The sequence below is a fragment of the Eptatretus burgeri genome, chromosome 9, assembly GCF_056783735.1.
Source record: "Eptatretus burgeri isolate ZD-2024b chromosome 9, Ebu_testis_v1, whole genome shotgun sequence".
NCBI classification, from domain to species: Eukaryota; Metazoa; Chordata; class Myxini; order Myxiniformes; family Myxinidae; genus Eptatretus; species Eptatretus burgeri.
Window position 1 is genome coordinate 61863891 of NC_140969.1, and position 24674 is coordinate 61888564.

Sequence of the window (24674 nt, forward strand, 5' to 3'; positions counted from 1 at the left end):
GACCCTTGTTGACTCCATGCTACATCATATCCATGCTGTACTGGATGCACATGGTGCCCCAACACTCCAATAAGTGACATTCTGTTAGTGTTTCCATTTTTTTTGTCCAGTACCTGCACATGCCATGATGATGCACCAACCTTCATTTGTGAGAATGAAGAAAACAGTTACCCAAAATATTATAATTATAGCAAGTCAAACTATGAATGGTATTAGTAGTGTGGTGTATGTGAGCACAGCAGTCGCTTTTGCTCGTCCGCAATCTTGTTAACATGAACATGGGCATGAACCGAGAGTTACTCGGGTGGAGACACTATTCAAGATGCGGGTCTGAGGCAGGAGCAGGATTTGGTCTTCCAGCATTTATCATTTATCAAGTTGGTCTGACTGGATAAATGCCAGAGGCCATTAACACAGAATTAAGGGCAGATGGAATAGAAGAACATTAGAGGGGATTAACTTAGGAATAATTTAACAGCCAAATTAGCACCATGCTTTCAATCCATTGAAGGGGGATTAGGATTGGCTCTGTCGTCAGCACTGATGATGCCTGCAGTCTGGACATGGATCACAGTCCGTCTTTTGAGGACACTTGGTGGAACGGTAATTTGTGGACACTCTGTATCTGAATGAAAACAATCCAAATCAAATCCTACCATTTAAAATACCCGAAAGTACTGATAAATATCACTAAGAAGTGGAAGAGAAATTTGGAGAAAACACATACAGATTGATTTGTGGTGATGGCAATAATGGTAGATGTCATCGGAAGTGAAGGAATCTTGGATAGTGGTGACATGGCCTTCAGTGGAGGTAAAGCTCTTGACGTCACACAGCCAATTGACTGGAGTGATATCGGGTAGAGGTTGCGACAGGTCTTTAAATCTGTCTGTGTGTCAATCCTCGTGAGTGGAATGGAAGGGAAACATTTCGTTTTCAAAATTGACCGTACTTTCTATCCAATGCGGGTTTTGAAGACACTAAAACGGGTCTGCGGGTCTTCAAAAATAAAATGGCCCAAACACGTGAAGTGCATATCACTTGCCATCTCAGCCACATATAATCCGTTTTTGTAGAAATTGTGAATAAACAACATTTTGAGGAGTCAGCATAGCCAGTAGTGGCTCAACACTTTCAGTCAGTTAAACTATTTATTAAATGTGAATAGTTGGCATCTAAGCATCTAATAACTTGCCTCTGAGCTCTGCCATCCAATAATCCTGCACTCCGGCTTCCATTCGTGACCAGAATAAACTTGTACTGTACTTTGCAGCAAGGCACCAAATCAATTGCTCCATTCCTTTGTTAGGACGTTAAGCTGGGGACCCATCTATTAGCATCAATTGCTGGGAGACATAAAATGTCATGGTGTGTTTCACAATGAGTATCCGATTGTCACTGGCAACCTGACCAAGTTCCGAATTATTGACCGAATGAGCAGGACCCGCATTTCAGTAATGATGCAACCAGCCAGCTGAATTTGTAATTGAATCCCAGTCATACTTGCATTCACAAGAAGAACATTTTATACTTCAGTAAAGAAGGAAGGGAATAAAGTAACAGCCATATTAACCTGGGAGGTGAGAGAAACCAAAGGGACGAAGAGGGTTTGACAGAAAGTGAGATTATGGAGAAGGTGGAGGAAGAATGGTTGAAAAAAAACACACGATCTTGAAACAATCATGTGGAAGAACGTTGGAAGTAATGCAAGACCTCAAACTATTAAATACATTTTTTTATATGAAATTGCCTAATTTTCCTCAATGCGGTTGAACGCAATCATACAAAAGAATAAATGGATTTAAAGAGAGCGAGAGGATATGTTACAATAAATATTATGTACAGCATTGGATGAATAAATGGAATATTTTTTAATCAAAGTAGATTGAGTTTTTCCCATTTAAATCGTTTTGCAAACCCATTGGCAACAAATGTACAAACAGCCATGTTAATCTCTGCAGCAGAACCCTCTCACTTGACAAGTAAACCTTCATTTTAAAAAAAAAAGGAGGAAATAACTTGCTTTACTCACAATACAAAGGCCCTTGATACTTTATAACGATACAACAAATTATATGTCACCTGATACACTCGTTGAGCATCTTGTGAGGAGTGATTCACATCCTCTTTGATCTCCTCCACGGTAGCAGTGATGGTGTTGGTCTTCAATTGTAATTGTTTAACAGCTGCTCCCAGGCGAGCCAAACGGTCACCAGTTTCACTCATATTCAACTTAAGTGCCCTCATCTGCAACTTTGCCTGTGGTTGTGCAAAATATAACAGCATCTCAACAACGAAGACAAAAAAACAACAACATTTACTCGTCAATATTTGGACTTTGCCACTGTTGCACATTCAGCCTTTAGTACTTGTATCATTGGGATTTCAACCGCACTCAATGAAAGTAGTAAAGAACTAGAACGGCACTCGGTTGAGCGCGAACCTCCACCAGGCTGAACAGTTTATGTTTTATATCCCAATGATAGCCCGGATCTGTATCTGTACCTGAATCAAAATCGAATTGGATGGTTCTTGTCACCGAATAAACTCATCCACCTAGTTTTTCATAACTCAACAAACTTTTTAAAATATCATGCTACGTTTCATTTTTGGTCTCATCTCTCATTGGAGAAGAATTGCCTAAAAATTCTCATATCCAGATCTTCACCAAAATGTAATAAATTTGTCCTCGTATCCACTAAGTTTCATCAGAATCCATCCATAACTTCTCGAGATATCATGTTAAATATCGTTTTTAACCCTATCACTTAATGGTGAAGAATCATTTCAAAAAATTATTGCAGCCCGATTCGGTTCTTCACCAAGTTTTAAACAATTCGTCCTTATCAAACACCCAACTTGTCCACCAAATTTTGGCCGAATCTGTCCGCAACTTTTTGAGATATCCTACTCACAGACAGACAAACAGACGGGTGAAAACATGGCCTTCAGTGGCAGAAGTCAAAACCCACAATTCAGCCTCTGGATTCTGTGAATATTTCAATAGACCACTAAACTACGAGATTCCTGCCAGTGTCACTATACTCACTAAATCGAACTGTAAAAAAACCAAAAATGTCAGAACTGTAATTAATTAACCCCACAAACCTGGTAGAACAACAGTGATGCTAATGCTTGATGATGAACATCATGACATCCATATCAGTGTAAATGCATTTGGATCTCATGGATGGATTCGTTCGTGATCGCAGCTGTGGTTATGCAACACAAACAAATATAATAACATCTTCCTTGAGGTTTCTCCTCGATAGTACAAGGGACATAATCGTTGGTACTGCCTCAGCTTGGTTCTGATTTTGAAAAAAAAAAAGTTCCAAATTCGCCCGCGAAGACAAAGCATCAAACCGTAAAAATATCCCATAGTTGAATGAAACAGCCTTGTCCAGTTATGTGATCTGATCTGAGATGCTACTAAAGTTTTACCAAAGGTAATCCCACTATGGTAAACCTGGAAAGGAAGTTATGAATTTAGTCAGGATACTGGCCTAATGCCAACTACTCCGAAGTTTGCAAAAATAAATCAGCAATAAGCGGTTCTTAAAACACCTGCTCAAGTTCCTCTGAGCTCTTCTTAACTCGATCGTTGGTAACATCCATTTTCTGCTTTGTATCTTTCTGGATAATATCCACATCGGTCAAAGTCCTCTTGGCTTTCTGCACCTCTGAATTGGTTTTTAATGCTTGTTTTCTGAAAGACCCATAGACAAGTCGTATAAAATTCCATATCAAACGAGTTAAAGAATGCATATACTTTCAAGTCTGTATCACTGAATAATGTAGGAGATGGTTAAGGTTCTATGGGTGCTTGTATGTTTTAGAAAAACTTGCTTCCATGAAAACGAGTAGGAATTGCAACCACATCACGAACAAATAAAGCAGAAAAAACTTTACAAGTAGCATTAATTCCTCCTGCAGTTAAGAATAAACCTTGCGATAAAATTAAATAATATATTGTGCAGTGGTGAACAGCAACATTGGTGATTATGAATACGAGCAAAGAGTTTGTCCTTACGGACGTTAAGAAGAGGAAACAGGACTCGGAGTGTGTGTAAACTATAGCATTGGTGTAAAACACATAATGTCTCCCCTCTCGGGGATAGTGTGGTGTAATTGGGTAGGGGTTAAGAGAGACAAGTTAAAGATAAGGTAAGATCGGGGAAAGATATGGTTTAGGGATAGGTAAAAGAAAAAGACTGATAGAAAACACTGGGGGTGATTGCACAGTGCGAGCCGGTACTTTTCCTTTGTAATGCCTTTTGTGCAGTGCCGTTAAGTGCAATCCAGGCTGGAGGAACATACAGTAGGAATTAAAGACGTGAGTCTCAATCACAATGCAGAATGAAGTGAACCAGCCGGAAAATGAAGATTCTTTTATAACATTTTGTTGCCATCGCTGTTGTTGTTTGTGCAATCCTTCCATATCTATATTATGAAACAGGAGTGTCTGTCTGTCCGTCCCCGAAGTACTCCTTCAGTTTTGGGGCTCGCCCTGCCAAACCTTCTGTGGAACGTTTTGTTGTCCCAGCGGATGTCCTAAGGTAGGTGGGAATTTTTATAACTACCTCAATACAATTATGATTTTGAATTTTGATCCGAACGAGGCTGCTCCCTATCCGGATATAACATCAGAATGGTGTTTCTCTTAGTTTACTTCATGAGCATTTGTAACATTGTATTTTGTTATATTAATGGTATAGTATTAATTTTTGTTTGGAATAATGCTGTTTGGAATGAAAATATAGAGAGATTGAGTTTAAAAGAGAATCAGGAAATAATGTGAGGATTTCTACCCATGACATTCATAGATTCGCCATTTGCAGATTGGCCATATTGTGACTATAAATATTACCCACTTTACTTCTGTTGGGGTCAGCTGCAGTAAGTTTTTTGCCCAAGTCTTTCACGAACCAGCTGTCCAACCCCCTCCCGTGCAGAACATGGGTACCTCGTTAGTACATATATATATATATATATATATATATATATATATATATATATATATATATATATATATATATATATATATATATATATATATATATATATATATATATATTTGTTTGTTTAGCATTCCATATATAATTTTCAAGGTGTTTGTGTGTTTTACAGGGGCATGCAAAGTCCTGCTTCTTCCTTAAGGGCTCTTTATAATAAAACAAAAACGATGGTTATTATGTAAACATCATTGCCAAGTGGTTAAAGTTGTTGAATCATAAACTAGTGGATGTGGTTTGATCCCAAACAAAGCCAATTTCAAAATTTCTTTCTTCTTGGGTGTGAAAAGTTATGACACATGCACCAACATGGCTCCTTGTGTTATAGTAAAACAAACAAAAAAACATATGCTGATTATACTGAAAGGATAGGTTACATAGGTAGGTTACATTGAGCATGAACATGTAACCCACCTTATCTTATGTACAGACATTTCCTTCATATAAGATCCAAGGAAAAGTACCCATCCCGAGTGATGGGAAAAGTTTAAGTTAATCTATCAATTTAAATTATTTCATGGACTTCAAAAAGATTTATTGTGTTGCACTGAAAAAAATCTGGTCTTTTCAATTTGAGACAAATTGGTCATCCTGTTTGCCAAAAATTGCTATATTGGTCACTTTGGCCTCAATTTGTGGCCAAAATATGGCCACTGAGGCTGTGGCCACACAGTCCATGTTACTTCCCATCCAAATTTGTAGCTGCTGTAACCTGAGTATGGAGATTGCAGCTTTAATGATATGGCTGTGCATAAGGAACGGATAGAGGAAGGGAGAGAGGGAGAGAGAGAGGGAGAGAGAGAGGGAGAGAGAGAGGGAGAGAGAGAGGGAGAGAGAGAGGGAGGGAGGGAAAGAGGGAGGGAGGGAAAGAGGGAGGGAGAGAGAGGGAGGGAGAGAGAGAGAGGGAGGGAGAGATGGTGAGAGGGAGAGATCCATCATTAAAAGTTAAAACCTCATATTTGAGGGATAATCAGTTGACTTAAAATTTCCAGTGAAAAACTCCCTTCCGCCATTTAGGTTAATCTATCAAATAATTTTTAATGCAAAAATAATATGCCTATTTAGGTGATGACAAGTAACAGCGAGTAAAGCAACAAAATGCTTCAACCCCCATCTATTATTCTGAACGGCATCAGAGTCTGTGGATCAATTCAAGGTTATCGATGCAACTTGGACAGGGTCATTAGGAAAGCCACCAATGGCTGAAATGTAGAAAACTTTCTGTTCATTGGTCTAAGCAGTTTTTTAACGAAAAATTCAAATTCTCAATATCTATTTTAATGGACATTATAAAAATAATTAAGGACTTTTAAAAACCTTGCATCTTGGGCTTTCTTTGACATGTCCTGTACTTCTTCCAGAGTCAACTTCAAATCCATTTTATTGAGAGCATCCAGTGCAGACATGATCTGTACAATCAGCTTATTTATCTCTGCATCACTGACAGGTAGAGTGATGTTAAGAGTTTTTAAAGCCAAATCTTCAACTTCCAAAGGATCAACTCCTGCGAAAACATGATGGTCATTGATTACAAAATACAAACTTTCTAATAGCCACTTCAAAACACGTCGCCGATTACAGAGGGGGTCAAAATGGTTTTTCCCTTTGAAAAAAACCCAAAATGTTTTGGAGCTTTTAGCATGGCTTCTCTGCAAAGGTATCAGACAACTTCCAAATTGGGGAAAATGTGACACTGGCTGGATGCTGGAATTTACAAAGCAAAGGATTAACATCTCTGTTGAGTTTTGCTTGCTCAGGATCATGCTTCATAGTTTGGGTGGGGGAGGGGGAATTTTATGCCTGGTGTTGATTTCATGGTTAGGGTTATGGGCTTGGGATCCTAGGATCCTGAGTTGGCTGTTGGCTGTTGAATCCCCCTTGGCTGTTGAATTAATACCAAGTGGGGTTGACTCTGCCTGTGATCTTTCTGAGGTCGGCAAAATGAGTGCCAGTTTGCTGGCATCCTGTGTCGGAGTGGTGAACTGTCCAGGATTGTACCCAATAGCCAAGGAGATGGCTTAGGCAGCACCAACGCTCTACACAGAGGATGGTCCAAATGAATGGGGGATTTTGACCTTCCCACCGTTGCATTAAAAAAAACACAAGGGTATTACCAATGCTGAAGTCATTGTATCTCTGCAATATGTCATCGATTCCACCAGATGCATTTTGGACAATTTCAACAGCATCGAATGCTCTTAATATTGCTTTGTTTGCAATGGATTTTGCATCAGAAGCATTTTTTTTTACTTTCTCCACCTGTCAACAACAACAGTAGCAACCAAAATTAAATGGATATCATAAAATATCATTTTAACTTTTGATATATATATATATATATATATATATATATATATATATATATATATATATATATATGTATATATCACACATACAATGTTATAATTTGTCTGTATGCAGAGTGTGGGGAAAAAAATAATTTCAAACAGCATGTAAATCACATGGTCATTAAAGACTACTGTAGTGTAAATACACTACAAGCTTTAGCTCGATGTAAAAGATAAAAATTTATAACAGTATTTGTCAGGTCTGAATGTCAGATACGACTATTGATTGGCCACATATTGTCCATATTTAAACATTTAACTCATTTAACCATTCAGTAATTGCATTAACCAGGTGTCTGGATTCAAACCATTGGCCTGGTTGCTTCAAATTGTGTTTCCAAGCTTTTGCCCTCGTTTTACGATGTGTTAAAATGTATTATCAACAAACCAGCCATGGCCTTGCCAGAGAGCAGCGTCTGCAGGCTGTTATGGATTCCAGTGTGGAGTGGCCACAACTCTTGTCGAACTACAAAGGGGTTTTGGTTCTGTTTATGAAGATGTGCCTATGCTGTTATGGCTAATTCTCCCCGAGGGCTGCAGGGAGGGGGGAAAAAGCCCACTTGCTTCTTTGTTTCTTTCTTTGCTTGCTTTCTCCGCCTAGGAATAGGTTTTATATATGAAACTTTTGGAGTGTAACCTTTAGTGTGGTACAGGGTCTGACTGCTCCGCTTGCAAGTGCTGTGCAACTTCAATAAACCGTATATTCGAGAATCTTCTATTGACTCCCCTCAATTCTTGGCCAGGATTGGTGAGGGTCTTCATCACATCTGGCGACCCAGACGGGACACTGTCAGGTCCTGAACACCGTGATCCGGAAGGATCTCCGTCGAACGCAGCTGATGCCGCGATCCGGAGGGATCTCAGTTGAGCGCAGCCTTGGGGTCTGCATGGGTTCCGAACTGGTAACAGTAAACGAGGAAAGTCGAATGCGGTTTGTTGGAGGGGCATAGGGGCTATTAGGCTGGATTCAGGTGATTGGTTTGGGTCAGAGGACAAGGAACATCCGAGTGAAACAGGTGGCAAAGGTTAGAGTCCTGTAAGTGCAGGTTCGAGTTCTGTGATCACAGGTTAGAGTCCTGGGGTAATAGTTGGGAGGGTCCAGAGTCCCTCAGAGGAGAGAAAAGCTTTAAGGCAATTGAGAAGAGTGGGACTTTGAGCCTGCACGATAAAAGGAGAAAAGACTAAAGCTTTAGGCTAGTGACAAGTTAAGAACATACAATGGGGAATAACTCTCCAAGGAACATAGAATTACTGAAAGGAACATGTTGTAAGGGAGTAAAGGGCTGGATAACATGGACAGCAGGAAGACAGGATCCCTTCTCGCTGACCGGGTCCTTAGATCCATAGATATTACACACCGTCAGCTCTGTGCTGACGGAGGGCAGAGTGGGATGCTTGAGACAGAATGAAACACACTGGAGGGCATTAGCAGCTTGGCTAACGGTGTCACAAGCTGAGACAGGATGTACACAAGGTAAACGAGCGAGGAGGCAAATACAATGTGAGTGGGAAGGTTGAGTTTGTGTTCGACGCAAGTTGAGTGTTCCAACCTAGAACTTGTATATGTGGGACAACTTGTATGTTTGTATAGAGATAATGATTGGTCGTCATCATAAACGTGAAGATTTGGAGGAGGTGAATTGCGCACACCAAATCCGGAGGAAGGACATTGATGACCGATTCTGCATGTTGTTAATTCATAGTGATGGGCGAATGTCATTGAGAGTGTTTTTACCAAGGTGTGTGTGTGTGTGTGTGTGTCTGTGTGTGTGTCTGTGTGTGTGTCTCTGTGTGTGTCTCTTTGTGTGTCTCTTTGTGTGTCTGTGTGTGTGTGCGTGTGTTTGTGTGTCTGTGTGTGTGTGTGTGTCTGTGTGATGTGTGTGTCTGTGTGATGTGTGTGTGTCTGTGTGATGTGTGTGTGTGTGTGTCTGTGTGTGTGTCTGTGTGTGTGTCTGTGTGTGTGTTTGTGCGTCTGCGTCTGTGCGTCTGCATCTGCGCGTCTGTGTGTCTGTGTGAACTCGATAGGGAATTAACCACTTCAGCAGACAGTTTGGCGATTATGTGTGAGAATTCCCTACAGTACTCGTGCTGTGGTTAAGCTGTGGGAGTCAAATGGAACAAGGCTCGGGTTTTCTCATTGTTCGATAAACTCTGTATGCTGTTTTGGCTTTGAGCACTGTATGTTGCATATGTGATAAATGGATGGTTTCCTCGGAGCATCATTTTGATTTTTATATTCAAATTCGGTTCTGTTTCCACCTTGCATGTTTCATGAGGCTGATCGACGTTACGGGTTCGTTTTAAAGTCAGTTTCAATTCTGTTTTCATTTTTGTGGTCATTTGGCATGTTCAATACTTGATTTTCGTAAATCTGGAGGGAAAAAAACTGAGATTTATGTTGTTTTTCGAGTCACGTGACATGCCGTAGGATTTAACAGGTGCGACGAAAGCACGAAACTGTCCTGTCGAAGGACAGCTTATCGCGAGGGTATACGAGATGAATTAGCACATTTTACAAGGTTTGGAGACGCCCTTTATAGGGTTCTGTAAAAATTCCGATTAAAAACGAACATATTTGAGATGTCGTAAAATATTTATCACGTGATTTCGATCGTTAAAACCGACGCGCTGATATGACGTAAAGGTCCGTGTGAGTGCGTATTCTTTAGTGGGGCTGGCAGGATAACTTTGAGGCATGCCCACCAGCTATAAACTGCCATCCTGGTGTTTCACAGGCAGGGTGAATCATCAATGTGTGTGATTTTCCTCGGATGGACATTAAACTGGGCCTTCGCATCTGCTGGCATTAGATAGTGTATGTTAAATATTGGGCGGTGTCCTTTTTGAAGAGGAGTTGACTTATCGCCGGCGCACTAAACAAATTATAAATTCCTTCCACCTTTAGTCAAGTATCCTGCGTCAAAGTGTAGACCCATCCTGGATTGTAACCGTTGTCAAAGAAACCTCTATGGCAGAGCATATGCTCTTTCAAGAGCATTGTGCAAAAATGAATGAATATTCTCTCATATATGTGAAAAAAATAATCTGCATATCTCAGTAAATTAATTAAATCTGTGTATGGATGACAGAAGCCAATACACACACACACACACACACACACACACACACACACACACACACACACACACACACACACACACACACACACACTGAGATTTAAAATTGTCCAAGATCGTACCTGTGATAACTGCCTGCTCAGATTCTTAAATAGTTCAGCGACAGTAACTGAAGCTGCATTGGCGTCATTGAGCGTGTTTTTTGACAGTTGCGCAAGACCTTTGCATTTGTCACCACCACACCACCACCCATGACTCTCCTTACAAAGAGTCCCTCCACAAGACTTTGCTTCGTCACAGGATTCGTTCATATTCGAGCCACAAACCTGCAGAGCAGGCAAAAGGGAGCAAAGAAATCCATTAATATATCGGATAAATGCAGCCCGAAGTTTGAGAATTTTACTTCCTTGTTGATGCAACAAATTGGACTAAGTGTAGAATTTCAGTGATTAAATAGCATTGGTTGAAAGCAAAACAAGGACACCAGCAACACTGGAGTTGAGATTAATTCACTATGCAAAGATGGAAGCATTATCCCAAAACCAAAACTTCCTTCCTCTTTTATTTCTAAATCACTAATGCAAACACTACAAAACAGAACTTTTGTTCAGATTATGTGTGGTCATTTATCTTTCCAATCAACATCCTTATATACAGAGGGGAGAACAAGTATTTGATACACTGCCGATTTTGCAGGTTTTCCCACTTACAAAGCACGTAGAGGTCTGTAATTTTTTTTTATCATAGGTACACTTCAACTGTGAAAGACGGAATCCAAAACAAAAATCCTGAAAATCACATTGTATGATTTTTAAATAATTAATTGGCATTTTATTGCATGAAATAAGTATTTGATCACCGACCAACCAGAAAGAATTCCGGCTCTCACAGACCCGTTAGTTTTGTCTTTAAGAAGCCCTCCCATTCTCCACTCATTACCTGTATTTACTGCACCTGTTTGAACTAGTTATCTGCATAAAAGACAGCTGTCCACACTCAATCAATGAGACTCCAACCTCTCCACAATGGGCAAGACCAGAGAGCTAAGGACATCAGGGACAAAATTGTAGACTTGCACAAATCCCTGCTGCAGTCTGTGCAAACCTGGTTAAGAACTACAGGAAACGTCTGATCTCTGTAATTGAAACTCTCAGAAACGTCTCTCAGAAACAAAGGTTTCTGTACCAAATATTAAGTTCTGTTTTTCTGATGTATCAAATAGTTATTTCATGCAACAAAATGCAAATTAATTATTTTAAAATCATAAAATGTGATTTTCAGGATTTTTGTTTTAGATTCCGTCTTTCACAGTTGAAGTGTACCTATGATAAAAAAATTACAGACCTCTACGTGCTTTGTAAGTGGGAAAACCTGCAAAATCGGAAGTGTATCAAATACTTGTTCTCCCCACTGTATATCCTCTTGAATGATATAGTCATGGAACTTTTATTGCTGTATTGTATAACCACCTCACAAACACTCGCCTCTGAGGTGTCTTACCTGAGTTTGATTCTCGGCCCAGCTATAAACTGTCATCCCAGTGTTTCAAAGGCACGGTGATTCATTAATGCGTGTGCTGTCCCTTGGATGGATGTTAAACTGGCGTTCCGTCTGCAGACTGTTGGTGGACGTTAAGGATCCCATGGTGTCCTTCATGAAGATAGGTGAGTTATCGCCAGCACCATAACACTAATCACCATGCCTGGTGTTGGCCTAAATTGGTTAGGGCGGTGGGCTTTGGATCCTCGGGTCCTGAGTTCAAATCCCACTCAGCTGTTGAATTAATACCAGGTGGGGTTGACTGCCTGTCATCCTTCCGAGGTCGGCAAAATGAGTGCCAGCATGCTGGTATACTGTGTCGGAGTGGCGACCCGCCGAGGATTGTGCCCAATAGCCAAGGAGACTGCTTAGGCAACACCAACGCTCTGCACAGAGTATGGTCCCAATCTCCTCCTCATCACACTAAAATATGCAATTTGGTGTCTGTCTGTTTGACCACAATGCATTCAGTCATTACTTATTCAATCTCAACCAAACTTGACAGGAGTAAGGATCACACAATGGAGGGTGTCACGATTTAATTTGCTCCCCTCCCCAAGAGGGTTTTCAGCCTTGGACAAAATCCATTTCAAGGCGTGTAAATAGCTTATTGTGGCTTTTTTTTCCAAGGCCGCTTATAATAAAAAAGTAATTACAACAATAATGATAAAAGCATAATATTAATGTTATTACAAAACAATATTAACCCCTCTCAAAGGAGATTTTCTTCCTTGGACATACACCGTGTTAATAATAATATATTCTTGGACATACACCGTGACACCAAACAGCTTATTGTTGTGTTTTTCCATGGCTGTGTCTAATTTTTAAAAAGTAGTTATGCCATCTTTAGTGTCATTTTACGTTATCGTAGCATCTTTCCAAGGTCACTTCCAATAACAAAATTAACTAGCATCCGTTGAAGACAAAGTCTTCGATATCCCCCGCCATAGTAAATGAGGACAAGTAGCAAAAGGCACCAGTTCAATTTATTCTTGATGTGTGTACCAAATTTCATAAAGAAATAGTTAATAGTTTTGCAACTATGCTCTGGAAACAAATGTTAACCTCAATTATTTTTTAATACCCAACTTGTTTCCATGGAAAGTGACAGAATTTTTTTTTTTTGGGGGGGGGGAAATCTCGAAATATCAAAAGGCACCAGTTCACCACTTTTTTGATATGTGTACCAAATTTCATAAATATATCTTGAGGGGATTTGTAGTTAAGCTCCGGAAACGAAATGTGACGGACGGACGAACGGACGGACGGACGGAACCCACTTCCATATCCCCCACCAACTTTGTTGGTTGGCGGGGGATAAAAATACCAACAGTCATAAGAGTAAAGAACCTGACACCTCCACCTCAGCCCCACAGCCATGTCTAAGGCATCATTCTCACATATCATAGTGTGATAAGATGTATAATTAAGGTAAAAGGACTGAAAACACAAGACCGCTCCCTTTGGGAGCATGTGTTTCGATTGGAACAAATTACAAATTCCTGCACCAACCTACAGAAACACAACCACGCCCTCGGCCAGTGATACTTTCACACAGTATTGTGCTTCAAATGAAAGGAAAGAAGATGAGTTAAGATTTGGTGAAAATGATGGAAGCTGCCCACTGTTTCGGTTTTGATTGGTTGTATTTTAATATCTGTACCACAAACAGTTTACCAACACAAGATTGAGTCACGCAATCCATGACAACCCTTGACAACCCTTATCGATAAAGAATATTGCTCAAGATACAAACCTTTCTGCTAAGATTTTCCACACCAAGATTGTTGACGATGGTACTCATGTTCTTCAAAATGTTTGTGTTATTTTGCTGGATTTTAAATGCGTTCTCCAAGACATTGGTGGTTTGCTTTCTGATGCTTTCTGAGCGTCTTATTGGACTTCTGGGACCAGTCGTGGCTTGTATGGCTTGTTCCTCAGCTTTTGTCGATTTGGCATGCGCTTCTTTAATATCCTTTATGTATGAGATGACGATGTCAGGAGCACCTAAGTGGCCAAAAATAAAACATTGTAAGCTGACAATTTTATTATATCATATTCCCTTTGAAATTAAAACATTTCTGACTCACCCAATTATGAGGGTGCACCAAATGTGACCTGGGCATGCAAACCTAAATAAGTATGTACATGTCAAAATTCCACCTAAAATCAAAACTGCATTACTTTAAAATGGCGAATGAACAGTAATGGACCTGACGACAACAGACACAATAATCAAATGTAAAGCAAAACCACCAGTATGAATATAAAATGCATTTGAGCAAATTAATGTGATGTGTGAAAAACAAAGTGAAAAATATATTTTACTGGTTGATGTTGCATCTGGGAGGTTATCCTTCTGTTCCGTTATTTCTTGAAGCATTCGATCCAATTTGATTGTTTCTCTTCCAATGCTGGCAACTTCCACCAATGTATGTTTTAACCACCTGTCGATATCCTCCACCTCGGAATGAGACTTACTGAGGGTTCGAAAAAGTACTTCCACCTTTCTCCTGCAAACACCATTGTCCACGTCGTTTAAGCAGCTGTACTCCACATTTTTTTATCTTTAAAATGGGTGATAAAACAACCTGACAACATTTCTTTTCTCACAGTGCAATGGTGTCACCTTTGGGGATTTGGGGAGAAATTAGCACACGTGTATAAATTCAGTATTTAGGTTGTTATTTACAATGATAATTGCAAATGTACGAATACATATATATATATATATATATATATATATATATATATATATATATATATATATATATATATATATATACATACATATGCAACTCCTCGCTTCGCTGATAGTGGTGTGAAAGGGAGGGGATATATATATATATATATATATATATATATATATATATATATATATATATATATATATATGTATATATGTTTATATATATATATATATATATATATATATATATATATATATATATATATATGTACATGATATATACATATATATGTATATATATATATATATATATATATATATATGTCCATGACATATACATATATATATATACATATATATATATATATATATACATATATATATATACATATTCATATATGGTGTGGTGATTTCAATAGACATGTCGGTGAATTTACAATGGGCTATGAAGGTGTGCATGGAGGTTTTGGATTTGGTAACAGAAACACTGAAGCGAACCGTATTCTTGAATTTCGTGATGCATTGGACTTGGCCGTTTGTCATACCTTTTTCAAGAAAAGGTCAAGTAGACTCATCACCTATGAACCTGGTGGCAGGAGCGGAGTAATTGCCAAAGTAATAATAATGCCAAAGTAATAATAATGCCAAAGTAATTGCAGGAGCGGAGTGTATCTCTCAACACAAGCTCCTTATCTGTTATCTCTCTTTATGAAGATCTATTGCAAAGAAGAAGGTCTTTGTTCCTTCAATTAAATCTGGAAGCTGAAATTTGTTGAAGAAAAGCACAAATTTCATGAGAAATTTATTGACAAAATCGAAGGTAAGGAAGAGGCAGCTGAGATATTGAAAACAAATGGACATTATTGAAGGACACATTTGTCAATATATCTGATACGATCCGTGGTTGGACAAAAGGTTCCTCACAAAGCAAGGAGACATGGTGATGGGACATGCAAGTCAGTTTTACCATCCTGAAGAAAAGGAAACGCTATAAGGCATGGAAGAAGGGTGGAGATGAAGAATATTTGCAGGTGAAGAGACAGGCAAAGAAGGCAGTCCAAACAGCAAATAAATTAGCACAGAAGAAAAGATTTGGTAACCTAGATAGTAAGCAGGCGAGGGGCTGGATTTTCAAAATTGGTGAACACATGAGGTGTGAAAATCAAGATGTTGGTGAGCAATGTGTTTGAGAAAAGAAAAGACAAGTTGTTTTTGAAGATTTTGAAATCAGAAATACTTGGAAGGAACTCTTCAGGAAGCTTTTGAATGAAGAATTTGACTGGGATAAGGATGGTTTAGTAGGTGCTGAACCACTACCTGGTCCATTTTCTAGGATAGATTTTGAGATGGTCATGTGAGCTATTGGAAAAATGAAGATAGGAAAGGCTGTACGTTACTCAGGTATTGCAGCAGAAATGGTGAAAGCCTCCTGGCACGTTGATTTTAAGCTCATTACTGATTTGGTAAATCAAATTATCAGTGAATTTGGTATTCCAAATGACTGGAATAAGAGTATAATTGCTGCTGTCTATAAAGGGAAAGAAGACGTTTTGGAATTCTCTCAAACGACACACACAATTTCAATGAAACCTGACCCCCAACCTTCATCACCCGTGATATAACCAAGTGAGCTTCATATCAGGACATGTGGTTCCATGTTTTTTTGTCGGCCACTGTATTAGTTATTATTCATGAAAGATGTTAACTCTCACCATTTTGTTTTCAGACCTCCCAACTAACCAAGCCCCCCTTCCCCCCCCCACACACCCTTCCCTCTCCTTCCCACTCATTCCCGCCTTATTCCCACATGACACTTTAACACCATACAACCACGGAATCATACTCACCCTGTCTGGCTTATCCTCTTCTGAAAGTCATGCACTGGGCTACTAAGATCTGGTAGTGTTTCCATGATTCCCCGAACCTCATCAATAATCCTTTCCACTTCATCGAGCTCTCCATTCCAACTGGAGTTTCCCATGCACAGATCCAAAGGTCGACTGAACAGTTCAGCTGCCTCAGTCAGAAGTTCACTGACGGCCTTGTTCCAGAGCTTGAAACACACATGGCACTCCCTGCAGGGTCTTCCATGTTCTCCTTGATAGCCACGCATGCATTTTTCACAGCGCTGTCCTGTGCTACCATTCCTGCATCGGCAGTGGCCTGTCGAGGCCTTACAGATGCGACCAGACGTTACAACTCCCCATTGACTACAATTGCACGCTGCATTCAGACAGGAAGGTACAAAAGGGGCACCGTGCTTTGCAATAATCAGATAAAACGCATGATTGAAACACAAATACCATTATCTCCTTCGGCAAAAAAACATCATGACACCCTATTTACAAATCCTACATTTCTGAGAATATATGTAACAATGCATGTTGTATAACATGTTTATGAGGACAGTTCAAGGTGGACATCCACTTATTATTCCAGAAAAATCAAAAAGTAAAGGGAAGTTGATGAAATTTCACAAATTTTTCAACGTATTCCCCTGCTACAGAAACACGCTTGTCCCATAAATGTGGTAATGCCTTGATGGCATCTGTGTATGAAGCTTTGGGACAGGTACACAGCCTTTTCAAGACATGTGCTTTGAAATCATAAACATTTCAACTTTCTGCAAGCCAGATGGTCTTTGAAATGATCCTTTTTCGTTTTTCTGGATAGCATATTTTGCTGGGGGCACAGCTGTGCCACTGATGCAGTACCCCCTGTAGGTTATAGCAGGAATTTGTAATTTGTTCAGTGTGTGGGCAATAGTCGCTTACTCTTTGCGAAGGATGCCGTGGGATCAATAACATCCACCAAACTAATGCCGACAGATGGGATGAGATGGCCCAAATAGATGAAAATCACAAGGTGACAACTTTGGACTTCGTTGGGGATGATTTAGAACTTCCTAACTACCAATATGTTAGCGCACTCTGATCCTTCGATGCCTGGAAAAGCAGAAGTCATTTGTTTTATCTATCTTCCTTGATACTTCTTCAATTTCAAGGGAGAATGAATGATTGTTTCCCCACTTCCAACACTGCAATAAAATTTTGCAATTTCACATATCATTTTCTGACAATTCTGCACAAGTAGCTGTTCAATACGTTTGATGTTGGCTTAAGTAACAGTTGTTAGTTGCATGTGAGAATGCTCAAAATCACAGCCTTTTTTTTTGCCTTCACTGATGAAGTCACCCCCCAGTGGCATTATGTTTTCAGGTTGTCTGTCCGTACAAATATGACCGCCTCTCGATGAGGAACAAAAGGTTCATGCATATGACATCATAGGTCACATGGCTTAGCAGCAATATTGGATTAACCCCAAATCCTACAAAAATCTTCTTCTCCAGAACAGCTGGATAGATCGAGGGGAACCTTTACACAAATGTTCCCCAAGCCAGGGTGTACAAGGATAAGGAATAATTGATAGGTCACATGGTTTGGCAGCCAGACTGGATTGAAGAAAAATAGTAAATAAAGTTTTCTCTGGAACTGTTTAATCAATCGATGCGAAACCTCACAATTATGATCGAGTAATGATGGTATATACATGTTTTACATTTCAACTTGATGGGACGCATGGTCTGGCAACAAATATTATTTAATTTTTTTTGATCTGGGTTTTCTTTTCTTTCTTTTTTCTGAAGAAGGCTCACTGGGCTGTGCCTGGATGGGGTTGAGGGTAGGGGAATAGCAGCTGAAACGTGAATCCTATCCAGGTTCTTCCTGATGACTTCATCTTTTCTTTTTGCTTGTTTGGGCTACTTCTGATTACTACACTGCAGGATTGTATCTATATGGTCTTCCATTTGATTTGAATTGAATTATTTTTAATCCCATCCTAAATTCAATTGAATAATACAAAAAAAACGTCATGTGTCAGGGTCAGGTGTCCAATCAAAATGGAATGTCTTGGTGCCCGGTCATCACTGCCAGCAGTTATAAGGTAGCAATTCTAATTATATCTCTTTTTAATAACGTAACACATCAATACACAAACACCACACAAAACAAGTCCTGGGGAGGGTCTGCAATCTCTGATTGCTCTTTTTCTTGTTTCAGTTGTAATGTGTTTATTTCTGGCTGCTGTCGATCTTCCTCTATATTTCCTCAAAGCCCAGGAACCGATCCCCCCTTTTCCCATTGGCCCCTGGTTTCCATGATCATGGTTTTAACTATCGCGGTATTTCCCAGGAATCGAACCCGCACAATATTAAAGGATTTACTACACATCGGAGAATATGTTTTATTAAAATTATCACCGAAGTAAATTAAAATTTTTGCTTTGAGCAAAGAAGTTGAACTCCACTTCAAATTCACTTTCTATACGCACCCATAGGGTGAGTAAACAGCGAGTTTCTATAAGACATGTCAAAAGTTTTAGAACACCCCCATTTTTCAGTGTAACTGAAATTTAAGCAGTTTAATGTTTCAATGTACTCTGAAATTAAAGCATAGAACAAATAAACAATTGCAGATAAAAAAGAAATCGTGGAATCGTTTTGTTAAACAAAATTTAATCTAAATTTTTGACTCACAAAAGTAGCCACCTTTTGCAGATAAAAAAAGCCGAACATACTCGTGACATTCTTTCTACAATGGAAATCAAATATTGTTCGGAAAGTTCTTCCCAACACTGTTGCAGAAGTTCCCAGAGATGTGTTGCACTTGTAGGTTGCTTTACTTTCACCCTTCTGTCCAGTTCATCACAAACCAGGTTGATGGGGTTTAAGTCTGGAGACTGTGCTGGCCATTCCATGATTTGAAGCCGACCGTCTCGTTCTTTTCTTCTCAGGTAGTTCTGACATAGCCTGGAGGTATATTTTGGGTCGTTATCCTGCTGAAGGATGAACCCCTGACCAACTAGGCAAAGACCAAAGGGTATTGCATGGCACTGCAAAATGCTGTGGTTGCCCTTTTGGTTCAGGGTACCAGTCACTCTGTGCAAGTTGCCGACTCTGGATCCAGTAAAAGAGCCCCAGATCATCACGCTTCTTCCTCCATGTTTGACAGTTGGTGTCACACACTGAGGAACCATCCTTTCGCCTACTCGACGGCGTACAAAAACCCTGCGTGATGAACCGAAGATTTCAAATTTTGATTCATCAGTCCAGAAGACCATCTTCCAGTTTTCAGTAGCCCACTGGTGGTGCTTCATGGCCAGGCAAGCCTCTTTGTCTTATTTTTCTATCTAAGCAATGACTTTTTTACTGCCACTCGACCTGTCAAACCTGCAGCTCGAAGTCTTCTCTTCACAGTTGAAACTGAGACTTCCTTACTTCTACCAGCGTTAAGCTGTGCTTGAAGCTGCTGTCCTGTGAGCCGCCTATTTCACAAGCTGTTGACTCTCAGAAACTTGTCTTCTGATTGTGCTGTGGCTTTGGGTCTGCCAGATCTCTTCCTGTCAGAGTTTCCTCCAGTTTCCAAGTGCCTTTTGATGGTGTAGGAAACTGTAATCACTGACACCTTGACTCTTTGCAATTTCTCTAAAAGAAAGACCTACACTTTTAATGGTTCTAATGGTCTGTCTGTCTTCCTTTGTTAATTGTCTTTTTCTCACCATTATAAGAGCAATATACTACTTCCTGCAGTGCAATATTGTCCAAATAATGCTTCAGAGGGTGTAGCAACAAAGCCTGTTCCATCACTGCTTTTATACACACAGAGGGTTTGTAACTAATCAACAAAAGTTTGGACACCTCTAGGAATTGTTTGCATCAACTTTCAAGGCTTAATTTACTTCTGTTGCTGCAGAACAGCTGCAGTTGCTAACCCATTACTTGTTTACTGAAAAGGGCCTTTTTAACAACTCTGAAATTTACATTATTTTTCAGTTTTTGGTAACCTAAACTTTTTTTTTAACCTCTGGCAGTTTACTCCTTAGCTTTGTACCATTTCCAGTTATTCACTGGAACTGCTTAAATTTCAGTAAAAACTGAAAAATGGGGGTGTTCTAAAACTTATGACATGTAGTGTACATGTTTTTTTACATGTTATAAAGTCAACATCAAACTGTAACTGTCCTCATAGTTATACATCACAAACAGAAATCAAACCACAACATCACCAGAGCTGAGTAATGTTTTCATAATGCCACTAAAGCAATTCATTCAACAAAATCAAAATACCTGGTTGCAACAAATATAATTATGAACAGTTCTAACAAATATTTAGAGAAATGTAATGAATTGTTGTAGCAGCAATCACATGACTTACGCAAGCAGTATGTATTTGCACTACCCCAGTGGTCTTCTTGGCAGGAAGCACACGTCAGCCCCCCATAGCCATGCAAGCAATGACACTGCCCAGTATCCTGTTTCATCACACACGATACGTTAAAGCTAGAATGAAATGCTGAAAGGTTCAACTACAAAGCAATGGAAAATATAATATATAAAGCTCATTCCAACCACTGGCTCACTCACTCACTCACTCACTGGTATTAAAGATCGGTACCCTCTGGGTGACATAGAAAACTGAAATTTTACGTGCCAATGGACAGCGAAGCCTATACACCAGGAAAAAAAAATCACAGAACTGTCGGACAACATCCGTAAATGAAAATAAATAAATGATAAAAATATTTTATGCGTGTGTACATCATATTACGATAACGGAACTGTATGTGCGTGCGTGGGTGTATGCGTGCGTGCGTGCGTGCATGCATGTACGTGCAAGTTGCTGCTGTTGCCTGCTTTCTCCACATGTGGGTGGGTTTCAGGGTGTGAAGCAGACCTGCCAGGTCTCGAAGTGTGTGTGTGTGTGTGTGTGTGTGTGTGTGTGTGTGTGTGTGTGTGTGTGTGTGTGTGTGTGTGTGTGTGTGTGTGTGTGTGTGTGTGTGTGTGTGTGTGTGTGTGTGGGTGTGTGTGTCGTTGATTGGTATCTACATATGTGAGTTTCAGAATGTGGAATGGAGTCATCACAGGGCGGACTCAAAGTATCAACCTTTATTTCGGAAAGGGGTCACGATTCATGGACCAAGCTGTGAAGTTTTCTATTCTCAAAGTTTTGTGCCGATGGCTCTCTTCAGGATCGTTACTGAGCCCTGGACAGCTTCCAACTGTAGTTCGTTTGTAGTAATATTCCCAGGGATGGTTTTTAATATGGTGAGGTTCTTCATCATCATTTCCGTGATGTTCGTCAACACTGGTATAAATTTGGCATTCTTCAGCTTCCAGGATCTTTTCACTTCATGCTTGAGGTCTTGGTATTTGGTCATTTTTCTTGATTTCTGCATTGTTAGTCCAAAATCACTGGTATTAACACCTCAATTGGCAATGCCTTCTTCTCTTTTTTTGTACAGAAGTATGATATCTGGTCGCAACGCTTTGTTTTCGATGTTCACGCCTGATGGAATCATTAGGTCGTATGTGAGCTGAACTTCAATGTTTTCAGTGACTACTTTTGTTTCATTTTCCAACAAATTTATGGAACTGGAATATCGAAGTTTTTGCAGAAGTGCCAGTGTGTCTCTATGTATGTATATCAGAAGTGAATATCAGTGTGTGTGTGTGTGTATATATATATTTATATATGTATATATATATATATATATATATATATATATATATATATATATATATATATATGTATATACACACACACTCAACTAAATGAAAAACAAATTATTCAATGTGCCACATAAAATAATAAATATAATTTCCACACCAAAAATAATGCTGTGTAAAGGGTCGATTAAGACCGTTGCTGGAAGGATGTGCCAAACTGGCTTTTTACTTCCTCATTCTGCATCCAATTAATGGTGGATTTGTGCGTCCGAGAAACAAGGAGAAAAATGAGACCTTGAAGCTTTTGTAAAACCAACGGGTTTATTTCCAGGAACCAAATAATCAGGGCAAGGTTGACCCGACAAAAGAAATGTGACGGTGGGTTTGGAGGGAATGGAGGGAATGTAATAAACCAATTCTTAAATACAATGAGAATAAAAGAAATAAAAAGAAACTTAGGCACCTCACACCAGGTTTAATTGCAGATGGGAAAAGGACAAAACTGGGGGACTCAGCTTTGGTGGTAGCGGGTGGAAGGATGGGTGCGGAGCAGCCACGAGCAGGCAATATGGACGAGGAGGTAATGGGCAAGATAATAAGGAGGCTGGCAGGATGACGAATGGACATAGCATGACAAAACAGGCAGGCAGGAGGACTTTCTCGCCTCAGACGGGGTGTTCGGGGTGGACCCTGTTGGGTTCAAGTCGACGCCCGCGGTTGTCGACCCGCTGCACGGGTGTGTTTTAGCTCCCACAGGGCAGCAGGTAAGAAGAAAAAAATTAATGATAGGATATTGAGAAAGAGGCAGGCCACTCTGAGCCTATGTTAGTGTGAGCCCCGACTGGAATGTAAATGCTTTTCAACTGTGAATGCAGAGATAGGAGCTGAGTCATGAGCAGCTGGCAACTCATGACAATGGAGGAAAGTTGGGAGAGCGTGAGGTTCAAGGCCAGCAGCGGCTGCAGAAAGGGGCAGAAAATCCGTTAATAACAATGGAGTAATGAAATGCAGCCACCTTTGGACACGCAAGCCCAGAAATTTAAAATTTAAATGGGAAATTGTTTTGGGGCAGCCTTGGTGGGAGTTGCTCCTCGGACTACAGGATTCGGACCAAGGGAGGTTATGGGGGCCGGCCTTGTGTTGAATTACCCCACTTTGAGATTGGGTTTTACCAAGCAGTTGGGGAGCTACACTGGCAGGATTTGGACGTGGGGTCCGACTGACCCCGAGCCCCACGGAGAGTCTGATGGAGTGTGGTATCCCTTCTCCATCGGGGCACCATCTGAGCGATTCACTCGGGCCGATGGGGTCACTGGAACATAGAGGGGGTTTGAGTCCAAGGTGGGTCCCCCTGGCCACTGGTCATGGTTTACCATGAGAACCAATAGGGGGAGCTGTTGCGGGTCATGCTTTGGTGGTGACACCACTGAGGGCCAGTAAGTGCCTGAGGAGGTGACCGCCCATGCTCCTTGAGGCTCTGAGCCAGCATGTGGCGACCTGCCATGCTGCGCTGGTCTATGGATGTGGGTCGATCCGCATGGACCGGGTATCAGTGCAGCCCACTGGACAACGACCGGATCATCAGTGGAAAGTTGAGCCTGGTGTTGGCTTAGTGGTTAGGGTGGCAGCTCGGGTCCTATGGTCCTGAGTTCAAACCCCGTTGGCCGCTGAATTAATTAACCAGGGGGTTGACTCAGCCTGTCATCCTTCCGAGGTCGGCGAAATGAGTACCAGTGTGCACTGGTTGGGGGGCACTGCATCAGCGACACAGTCGTGCTTCCAATAAATGATAGCCACCCCGGCAGCAAAGCTGCCATTCAAAAAGAAGAAGAAGTGGAAAGTTAGGGAGTGATTGGGAAAGACTCAGAGAGGCCTGTATAACCTTCCACAGATGGCCCACTGTGATTTATGGGCTCTTGGTTTGGAGAGCCCTGGGTTCCAATTGGTATGGGTTCCAATTGGTATGGGTTCCAATTGGTATGGGTTTCATAGGAAGAATGGCTGCATCAGGCGCTGCTGGTATTGAACGGGATGCCCAGTGGTGATTGGATGATGTTAAATTTACCTTTCCCCATTGTCAGAACTCGCCATGCTTTGCTATTTGGATATGGAGGTGAGTTGGGGAATTGATGTGGGTGATGGGCAAGAGTGGCCATGAGAGCCAAGCATGTGGATCTGGTGGAAAGGGTTAAAATGTAATGTGTATGGTGAATAGATAGTTGTGTTTTGTGTAAGTGTTGGTGATTATGGCATGTACATTGGCCATTTGCAGGTTAGGTGCACCGTAGCGTGTATTGCGGGTAATGAAGAATTGTATGGCAGTGGGGGAGGCAGTGACAATTGGGGTTTTGTGGGTGGGGAAGGTGTGCGTGTCCCCAGGTATGGAACGGGCTCTGGAGGAGCAGTATCTGCAGCCCCTCTTGGGGGTAACTCTTCCCTCGCAGCCGGTGGTGCTGGAATTGGGGGCCTGTCAGAGGGTGGTCTGTGTCGACGGCC

The 24674-nt window shown here is 40.6% G+C and overlaps 1 protein-coding gene across 1 annotated transcript in view; it reads right to left on the reverse strand.

Annotated features, from left to right (window-relative positions):
• Positions 1 to 24674, reverse strand: part of LOC147020198 (laminin subunit beta-2-like) — a 135757-nt gene that overhangs the window by 12536 nt on the left and 98547 nt on the right. Inside the window, exons 24-32 of the mRNA XM_085895332.1 lie at positions 20887 to 20983; positions 16519 to 16894; positions 14311 to 14495; positions 13739 to 13989; positions 10563 to 10766; positions 7130 to 7274; positions 6333 to 6519; positions 3568 to 3709; positions 2083 to 2259 (exon numbers count right to left, since the gene is read on the reverse strand). Coding sequence (XP_085751458.1) covers positions 2083 to 2259; positions 3568 to 3709; positions 6333 to 6519; positions 7130 to 7274; positions 10563 to 10766; positions 13739 to 13989; positions 14311 to 14495; positions 16519 to 16894; positions 20887 to 20983 — 1764 coding nt within the window. The remainder of the gene's footprint in view (positions 1 to 2082; positions 2260 to 3567; positions 3710 to 6332; positions 6520 to 7129; positions 7275 to 10562; positions 10767 to 13738; positions 13990 to 14310; positions 14496 to 16518; positions 16895 to 20886; positions 20984 to 24674) is intronic.